Source organism: Schistocerca serialis, chromosome 8 (assembly GCF_023864345.2).
Source record: "Schistocerca serialis cubense isolate TAMUIC-IGC-003099 chromosome 8, iqSchSeri2.2, whole genome shotgun sequence".
NCBI lineage: Eukaryota > Metazoa > Arthropoda > Insecta > Orthoptera > Acrididae > Schistocerca > Schistocerca serialis.
The window spans coordinates 80,501,835-80,512,658 of record NC_064645.1 but is presented as its reverse complement, the minus strand read 5'-3'; the positions used below and the strand labels follow the sequence as shown (position 1 = coordinate 80,512,658).

The following is a 10,824-nucleotide window of genomic DNA, read 5'->3' as shown; positions in this document are numbered from 1 at the left end:
CATTTGCCACTAGAAGTTAAAATCTGAAACGCGATGATTTTTCTGTTGTATAATTATTGAGAAGCCACATCAGCCACTGTAATTTACAACAAGTTGAATAAGTAATTGAAGATAAATGAGGGTCACTGTAGACCATTTTGATAGTTTTCTCTTTTATGAAACTTCATTTAAACCTAGATTTTTGTGGCGGTGTTCGTAGCGACAAACAATTCGCTGTAGAACGGCTTACGAAGTCACCGCCACACTTTTAATAGCGGGCCGACCGGTCCGCTGGAACAGTGAACAGAAAGATGAAAACCCAAACACTCTGATTAAATAAAAGTCGGTACTTATCTTTATTACGAAGATACAGCAACACAATAGTGAACTCCGTGTCTACAGAAATCTGTGTAGTTCGAGTCGGAGCGGCTAGGTCAGCGTCGGCTGACGACAAACAACAACTCTGGTGCGATGAACACACGACTGACTAGCAAGTACACAATTCGGTGGCGAGTATACAACTGAGCGGCGAATACAGAACTGTCCTAGCGCTCGCGACTCCAGCGCTTAAGAAGCCAGAAGCCAGCGGTGGCGCGCGCAGACTTGCGGCGATTTCCTGTATCGCTGGCGCTGCTTATGCGGACGGCGTCCGGACTTTGATGCTGCCAACCTTTTGGCAGCGGGCTCGGTTGGCATTACTGGCTAGGATATAACACTCCTCCCCCCCAAATCGCCGCACCGTCGTTGAATAATGACGTGGCGAGCGTCGACGGCGGGGGAGGGGTCTGGCCGCAGGCGTAGCAGAAGAGACCGGGGCGGAGACTGTCGTCGGTGGCAGTCCCCGGTCCGAACCCCAGCATTGGCTGCGAGGGGCCTCGGGAAACACCGACTGAAAACCGAGGTCAGGGTGCACGCCTGTGACCACGGGCGCAGCTTCTGGTACGGGACGCGACGGGGCGTCGGGACCCACGAAGAGAGACAGCGTCTCCTGACGCTACGTCGACGGCTGCTGAGTGGGCGCCGGACAAGGCGCTGCGGTGTCAGACTCCTTGGGGGTGCCCAAGGAAAGCGGCTGCAGGACAGGCTGCACAGCCACCGCTTGGGAAGGCGGCCCGGCTGAGGGGTCGACGTCCATCAGCTCCGAAGGCGGTGGCGACTGAAGAGGGACCGCAGGCGCCGGAGCGACCACCTGGGGCGCTCCCGGATGAAGCTGCGCGGGAGGCATCAACGGGACGGGCTGTCGGCGTGGTAGCGGCGACGGCTGCTGCTGCTGCCCTGGGGGCAGCAGCGAAGTCGGAAGGCGCGGCTGGAACCCGCCGCGCTCCAAATCTGTGGACAAAGAACGAGCGGCAGAATCCGGGCGGCCAGCGCGGCGCAACTGGTTCTGATGCCTCCTGTGCACCCCAGTAGCACCTTGAACAGTATAAAAACCGCGACCCTGGACACGTATCACGGTACCACGTTCCCAACGACGGCGACCGTGATGAACTCTGGAAAAAACGGCGTCGTTGCGCTGAAAACGAGTGCGATGCTCAGAAGCGGCGGGTCGATCCGGGGGGTGCAACAACCGTAGTAGGGTGCGATGACGACGGCCGTGGAGAAGCTCCGCAGGCGAAGGGCCGTCGCGTGGCGTGGTCCGGTACGAAGACAGGAACGTGATGAGGGCCTGCCGACGAGAGTGCGTAGCACGAAGGCGGTCCATATGATCCTTGAATGTGCGGACAAAACGTTCCGCTGCACCATTCGATTGAGGGTGGAACGGCGGAGTAAGAACATGGCGAATGCCATTGGCAGAACAAAAACGTTCAAATTCAGCAGAGGTAAATTGTGGACCATTGTCAGACACTAAAACTTCTGGAAGACCCTCAATACAAAAAATTGAAGTCAACGCCTGTATAGTTTGTGCAGACGTTGTAGACTGCATGGGCACAACAAACGGAAAATTACTAAATGCATCTATCACGATGAGCCAACGAGAATTCCAATATGGACCAGCGAAATCAATATGTACTCGCTGCCAGGGACCGGCAGGGCGTGCCCACTCAAAATGGCGTTGAGGCGGAGCAGCTTGGTGTTCGGCACACGTCGAACAATCTGTAGACATCTGCGTAATCTGCTTATCAATACCGATCCATGTACAATGACATCGGGCAAGCTGCTTGGTGCGGACCACTCCCCAATGACCTTGATGCAACAAGTCGAGGACCTTGGATTGGAGCACTTGGGGAACCACTACACGAAGCTCGTCATTCTCGGTGCGTAACAGCAAAACTCCGTGCGAAACAGACAACAGATGACGTTGCGGATAATAGCGACGAACCACAGGATCCGATATGTCCTTTGCCTTGGACGGCCAACCACGTTGAACAAAACGTAATAGTAAACTCAGATGAGGATCCGTAGCTGTCTCACGTGCCACCTGACGATAATCAATCGGAAAATCCCGGAGGGATTGATGCTCATCGGCGTCAATCTGATGGCAAGAGTCGTCAGAGAAATCGAAGACATCATCCGCAGCAATCGGCAATCTAGAAAGCGCGTCAGCGTTTGCATGCTGAGCTGTAGGGCGATACAGTATCTCATACTGGTATTGTGATAACAAAAGAGCCCAACGTTGTAGTCTCTGAGCTGTCCGCTGAGGAACTGGTTTAGACGGATGAAACAGTGACGTCAGGGGCTTGTGATCTGTTACTAAATAGAATGGTCTACCATAGAGGTAGTGATGGAATTTTGTGACACCGAACACAATAGCCAACGCTTCCTTGTCCAATTGGCTATAATTACACTGAGATTTGTTGAGCAATTTAGATGCGAACGCAATAGGACGTTCGGTGTTACCGACTCGGTGAGACAACACAGCACCGAGGCCGAAAGAAGAGGCATCACAAGCTAACACCAGAGGCTTGTTAGGGTCGTAATGGACCAGACAACGATCATTCAATAAAGCCTCTTTAAGCTGCTGAAAGGCTGTTTGGCAATCAGCTGACCACACAAACGGAACATTCTTACGGCGGAGACGATGCAACGGTGCCGCAATCTGTGATGCATTAGGTATAAACCTAATATAATATGTCAATGTGCCAAGAACTGCTTGCAATTCATGCAGATTGCGAGGGGCGGGCAAATCACGAATAGCTGCTAAATGTGACTGGGAGGGATGAATGCCTTGAGCATTAATAACATGTCCCAGATACTCCATCTCCGTAAGGAAAAATGAACATTTATCGATGTTGCAACGCAGGCCTGCCTGAGACAACACTGTAAACAAACACTCCAAATTACGGAAATGTTCAGCAGGCGTCCGACCGGACACAACAATATCGTCTAAATAGTTGCAACACGATGGCACATTAGCCAGAAGTTGTGACAAAAAACGCTGAAAAACAGCTGGAGCTGACGCACAACCAAAAGGCAAACGCAGAAAACGGAACAACCCCAACGACGTGTTTATGACAAAATACTGTTGTGATTGCTCGTCGAGGGGCAATTGCCAATATGCTTCACGGAGATCAATTTTGGAAAAGAAACGAGCTTCCCCTAACTTATCCATCAGCTCGTCCGGTCTAGGCAAAGGAAAAGAATCAATGACAGTCTGAGGATTAACTGTCGACTTAAAATCAGCACACAAACGTAACTTTCCAGACGGTTTCTTTATAATAACTAAGGGAGAAGCCCACTGACTCGCTGAAACGGGTTGAATAACACCGTTGTTTTGCCAACGACGAAGTTCATCTTCTACAGGTGCCCGGAGGGCGTGAGGCACTGGACGAGCATGAAAAAATCGAGGCTGAGCATTATCTTTTAACGTAATATGAGCGGCAAAGTTCGCAGCACAACCTAGTTCGTCTTTAAATATGTCACTGTATCGTTTACACAAATCGGTTATGCTGTCTTGAGGAACAACAACAGAATTAATTTGCAACACATTGTCTTGGATAGACAGGCCAAACAAGTCAAAACAGTCTAATCCGAAAATGTTTACACTGTCTGTAGCGCGGAGCACTGTGAATGAAACTGTTTTTGTATTGCCACGGAATGTGGCTGGCACGCTACATACACCTAACACAGGAATGTGTTCGCCACTATAAGTAGCCAAAGAATGTTTTGCCGCTGAAAGTTTAGGGCGGCCGATAGCCGCATACGTAGCACTATTTATGAGAGTCACAGACGCACCAGTGTCTAATTGAAAATTGAAGGTCTTATCCTGGATGCGTAGCTTCACAAATAGTTTATTACACTGTCTCTGGATCGGTGCAGTGGAGGCGGAAGACACAAAATCAGCGCGTTTAGCGCGTGTTCGCTGCTTACGACAACTCGTGGGTTGGGCGGGTGGAACAACAACTCCCGCTTCACTTGCAGTCTGTACATTACGTTTTACAGCGTTTGAATTACGCTTGGGTCGCATAGCAGAGGGCTGGGTGGGTGGCTTATTGCGAACAAGTTTATTACCCACACGAACCGTGGAAGAGTCTTTAAACGCGACCGTCTGGGCGGGCTGGCTTTGAAGAACATGAATATCCATGGGCTGGACAGCACTAGAATTGTTCTTGCGTTTACGCAAACAAACAGTCTGGATGTGTCCTTTCCTTTGACAAAAGTGACAAACCGCGTTTCGTAACGGGCAACGTTCACGAGGATGAGCAAGAACACACTTAGGGCAAGACTTAACTCTATCATTTTGCACACGCGGCTGACGAATGTGTTTAACATGACGCGGCCGGCTAGTGTTTACAGTCTGACTCTGCCGGTGGGGCCGGGGGCGTGACATAACTTGCTTAGCACAGGCAATTTGAGAAATACATGGCTGATCTAACCCACACTCAGCATAGTCAAAAGTATCTTGGGCTTCAATGATGTTCATCACAGTCTCTAATGACGGGTCAGGCAACTTTAAAATAGCAGCACGAATACGAGAATCTGCAATGTTTTGAGTAATAGCGTCTCGTAACATGACATCACTGTAGGATGCTCCACACACACAATTAAATCGGCACTGACGAGTGAGGCCCCGTAAATCTGTTAACCACTGTTTATTAGATTGATGTGGCAGTTTCTTTAATCTGAAGAACTTGAATCTGGCTGCTGCCACATGAACTCGCGACTCGAAATACTCAGCAAGCTTGTTAACAACAACGTCATAGTCTAAAGCTTCTGCCTTGGATTCCGGGAACAACTTACAAAGTAGTCGAGAGACTTCCACGCCTGCAGTGGAAATTAAATAAAGCTGCCGCTCAGTACCTGTGATTTTGTAGACTGTGAAACACGTATGTAACGTAGCAGCGATGGTGAGGCACGTTAAAATCTTTGACCAGAGAGCCTATTATCGTGGTTAGTCTGCGCTTGACCGCGCGAGTGTTGCGAGCAGTACGCTAGTAGTCGTCGTGCAGTACAGTAGTAGTCGTCGAGCAGTACGCGAGTAGCAGTAGGCCAGTGCACTTGTCGGTAGTAGCAGCCCAGTGCGGTTGTGTGATGTAGTCTGTCGGCAGTAGTGGTTTAGTCCTGTCACGGTCGCGAGCGGGACGCAGTCGGCGAGCGTCGACATGGCATTCTGGTCAAGATGCTGAATGAGGTATATTGTTAATTAAGGTAATCATCAGATAATGTAAAGTTTATTTATTGTAATTAATTTCCAACAAGTGCCCCAATAATAATTTTGATTTCAAAGCAATTTTTACAAAAAAAAAAAAATTATTTAATTGAACTAACGATTTCGTTCCACTTCCCTTAAAAAAAAGTTTCAGTTAAATTTCAAAAAAAAAAAAAAATATTGTTTGCAATGCAGTTCCTCCAAGCCGTGGGCAACAATAAGAGCAGAAATTTGACATGCAGTTATACTGAGATAAGACTTTAATTCTGATTTTTTTTGCACAGGTCCAAAGACCGATATTTCGGTTTAATTGAGTTATCATTATCACTGAGATTTTCTTATCACTGAATTGACTTTCATTTTTTGTGAGGAACTTATACTTGGGTCAGATTGCCAATTTTTGTTTAATTGTCATTGTCAGTACATTTCATTGCAGGGAGGTTACGTTTGGCTCCCATTTCTATTAAATATTGTCATTTAAATTACGGTGGGGAGGTTACACTTGGCGACCCTGCCAGGATCGAATTTCGTTGAGAGTCTTTTGAAAAACAGTCAGATATCTGCACTTGTTTGCTTAAATATAATTAGGATTTGGCGCAACGCTTTTATTAACTTGTGACTTTCTTTCTACAGGTCAACGGCAATTCGTTGCTCTGTTGTATTTGTGTGTTGCTTTTGCATTGTGCTTATTTATTTTGTGAAAAATTTGTGACTATTGTAAAAATGCCGCGAAAGACTGTGAATAGTGTATCGCGAGGTATTACGAACGAAATTATCGGCTCAAACGACTTTACCGATAGGACATGTGACACGCAGTGTAATGATGACAATCCTGCGTTCACTAACAATCAGTGCATTACAACCACTAGTGATGACTTTTATATTAATGATGAACAAACGAACTCAATTGTCTCGTCTGTTAATTTGACGACAATTGATGACGCGGGACGCTCTATTGTAATGAGCGCTGCTAGCTTAACACACCCGATTTGGAAAATTCAAGTAACGTACAGACAAATTCTGTTAATGAAAATGAACAAGGTGCACAAAGTACGCCGGAGTTCTTTAATTCCGAAATAGTGAATGAGAGTGTACATTTGACAGGGAAAGCCTTTTGTGAACCAAAGAATGACCAAATGGTCACGCAAAACGCGACACTTGCAAATACACCGTCAAACGGTACAGAGAATGGAGTAGATAATGTTACATTGGGTCAAATTATGGCAATATTGCTACAAGATAGTAAAACACTAGAAAGGATGGATGATTATTTCAAACAACTTAATGAAAAACTTGATGAGCAGAACAAACGACTGGAAGAAGAGAACAAACAATTTAGAGAACGGAACAAACAATTTTCTGAAGGTATTAAACAGCCGAAAAAAAACACGATAACCTTAATGAACAGAACAAACAAGCTAGCGAACAGATTACAGCTGTTACCATGCAATGCCAGGACATTAAAGAACAATTACGTGTGAATATTAAGACTTGTGCTAATAACAGTAATGAAAAAGTTGGCACTGTTGCACAAGAATTAAATAGTACACGTGTAAGCACAACAGAATTACATAAAGGCGAAGTTAATGCAGTCACTGAACAATGCCGTAAAAACGCAGTACAGATACGCGACGAGTTTAATTTGAAGTCACTGGAAGTTTCACACACTGTGAATACGGAATTTGTTAATAAAAGTGTACGACACAACAACCAAATTGACGAAAGTATTAAAGTAACAGAATTAACAATTATTTCAGCCACCAATACGTCACAGAACCCGCCACGTTGCGAGCATTTGTCAGAGTCACGCAGCGTGTATAATGTGAGCAATTTCCAGCAACTACGCGACTTAAAATCCGAAAAGCTACGCGACTTAAAATCTGAAAAGCTACGTAACTTGAAGTACGAAATGACACAGACAAACAAATTCTCACACAAACCCGAACGTGTTCTCAAATTCAATGACGAGTACGTAGATTACGAGCAATTTTTATCCGCAAGAAAATGTAAGGAATTAAATAATGACAGCGTACAGGTACACGCTTTACACTGTATACGACAATTTATCTTTGTACATTCACCGCTATTACCTGCAATGCAGAAGCTAGCTTTGAACCTGATGCGACAATTTGCTATTGCATTTTCATCAGCATTGCCTGTAATGAAGAAACAACAATTAGCATGCAGACAGCAATTTATTTCTGAATTTGTACCGCCATTGCCTATAACACAAAAGCGGAAATTTATTTGCAGTGCGTAATAGACCTCAGGGGATTCATTACGCTTTAATGAATATGTGCCGTAGCGAGCATAGGGCCCCGAGCTGGAGTAGTGCTGTTTTATCTTGTTTTCTGCACTGCTGCCTTCTCTTCTACTATCCTTTATATCTATCAAAACTGCTCTTTAACTATTGCTCTACCTAGTATTAAGAAACGAGTAATGAAAACCCGATGTGGCAAACTTTTACCGAATGTGACAATTTTCAGTAGGCACTCCAGAACCAGCGTAATTTTAATAACGGATAAAATCGTAATCATCAATATGTGTAAAATTAACAGCAAACGCATTTTTTGGTAACAATAGACCTTTTCACCACAATAGCATGAAAGTGAGCCGCTTAGCATACGTAACCAACAATGCAGTCTACAAGGTCAACCAAACTTTAATGTTTCACCGCGTGCACGTATAGTCCCAGCTCCAACAAATAGTAACACATGGCAGCAAAGAAATAACTACGTACAGATAACACACTATTTCAACTCGTATCGCAATGCGCCGTATAGAAATTACTATCATGACAGACGTAAAAAAAAAAAAAATGATGAGCACAATTTTCAGCGTACATTTAATAACAGTCGATCTTTTCAGCAGCAAGAACATCAGCAACAACACATTATCATGAATGATCCAGACAATAGGTGTCATCGATAGCGTAATACGTCAGTAAGAAATAACAGAACAGTTCATATAGTGGATATGCCACAGCATCCTCCCGTAAATAACAGGACGTACGATAGAATTTAACCAGATACAGCACAGATTGCATATTACAGTAACGCAAACATTACTTTTGACACGCAGAATTTTGCTCACGAGAATGTTATTTGAACCATGCTCTGTTGAATGCACCACTTTTATCGCACCCAGATCTTACCAGAAATTTTTCCATTGCCACCGACAGTTCTAACACCGCTTTAGGCGTACATATTTTCCAGGAAATTGAAGAAGATGGGTCTACAGTAATCAAAAACATCGCATTTGCAAGCCGCATTTTGTCACCTGCTGAACGAAATTACTCCGTTACAGAATTGGAAACATTATGTGTTGTATGGGCTTTCACGAGATTTAGGCACTTTCTTTATGGCAGACATACCACCGTTTACACAGACCACAGAGCGATACAATTTTTACTTTCGGCCAAATTCACGCACGATAGATTAAGCAGATGGAAACTTTATTTACAAGAATTTAGTTTTACAATAGTTCACATTCCCGGCACACAAAATGTTATAGAAGACGCACTATCCCGTTCTCTGAGCAACAATCAGCAAGACGTAGCAACCAACTTCTGCAAAACAAATTTCAGTGTCATGTACATTCAGCAAGTTGCATTTGAAAACTTTATTTCATCGTCATTACAGGACATAGCACAAGAACAAAATAAAGACAACGTGTGGAGAGAAATTAAACACCTTTGGCAAGATAGGAATAATGTTATGATTAGAAACCATTACATTGTACGCAATGACATTCTGTTTCGCCGCTCTCATCCTGACAGCAACAATTGGTTATTATGCATTCCTGACGAACTGGTTAACAAATTAATGTGGTACACTCATTTAAGTTACGCACATTACGGAGCACGAAAATGTTTTCTTATACTGAGACAGAACTTTTATTTTACCAACATGGAGAAATGTATACGACGAGTTTTAGCGTCTTGTAAAATTTGCCAGAAAGCTAAATCAGACACCACTTCACATATTCCTCCTTTATATCCCATTGTACCTGTTAAATTAAGACATATGGCCGCTGTAGACATTTTGGGTCCAATTCCGAGAACTAACAGAGGTTTTTGCTACATCTTTGTCGCTGTTGAGCTCATTTCAAAATTTGTTACTTTCACTCCATTACGCAAAGCTACTGCTAAAACTGTTTCGAAAGCATTTGTAAAACATTTTCTATTTCATGTAGGGCATGTGATGAGAGTAATTTCTGACAATGGATCTCAATTTCGTCCTAGCATATGGACACGTATGTTACGAGCTAGAAACATTTCTCCAATCTATATATCCAAGTACCATGCTTCTTCGAACCCCTGTGAAAGATTAATGAAAGAAATTGGTAAACTGTGTAGAATATACTGCCACAAAAGACATATTGATTGGGATACACACATACTCTCATTCCAAGATGTAATTAATTCCATTCCAAATGAATCCACTATGCTATCTCCGTCTGTTATATTGATAAACGTTGAACCACCAAACAAAATTAAAGAATTAGTAAACTTCCCTAAATGTCGTCGACTAAGACACCACGAAATAATTGACTTGCGCTGAACAACATCAAACGAGCCGCAGAGCGCCGGAGAATACAGCAAAAACAGGTTTGTACACGCCGCGACTTTCACATTGGACAGAAGATATTAGTACGTACACACTATTTATCCAGCAAATTAAAAGGTAAGTGCAGTAAATTTGAACTTCTATACGCAGGTCCATATCGGATTCGCAGCATCCCTCACCCCAATGTTGTACACGTCGAAACTTTGAGAACCAGAAAATCGAAAGGCAACCACCATTGGTCAAACATTAAACCGTTTATTGAATGAAGACACTTTATGATTCAACACACTATGATGCCATTTACTAATGCAATTATACTCACCTGACTAATTACTGATGATTATCGTATTTTTTATTGGCAAGTGCCCGGCAAGGTAAGGTTAGCAGGTCGCTTTTCTTGTCGTTACACATCAGACCATGCACATTTTCCATTTTTTTGTGTGTATATGATTGTACTCCAGTTTTGTTTGTATGTATTGTGAAATACACTCCTGGAAATGGAAAAAAGAACATATTGACACCGGTGTGTCAGACCCACCATACTTGCTCCGGACACTGCGAGAGGGCTGTACAAGCAATGATCACACGCACGGCACAGCGGACACACCAGGAACCGCGGTGTTGGCCGTCGAATGGCGCTAGCTGCGCAGCATTTGTGCACCGCCGCCGTCAGTGTCAGCCAGTTTGCCG

General features: G+C 44.2%; 1 protein-coding gene across 1 annotated transcript; it reads right to left on the bottom strand.

Moving 5' to 3' along the window:
• Positions 1-973: 973 nt before the first annotated feature.
• On the bottom strand, positions 974-4,501 carry LOC126416833 (uncharacterized). The gene is made up of 2 exons (XM_050084716.1): positions 4,372-4,501; positions 974-1,308 (listed from the first exon to the last, which is right to left on the bottom strand). The coding sequence occupies exons 1-2, from the start codon at positions 4,499-4,501 to the stop codon at positions 974-976; spliced, it is 465 nt and encodes a 154-aa protein (XP_049940673.1).
• Between the last annotated feature and the right edge of the window lie 6,323 nt (positions 4,502-10,824).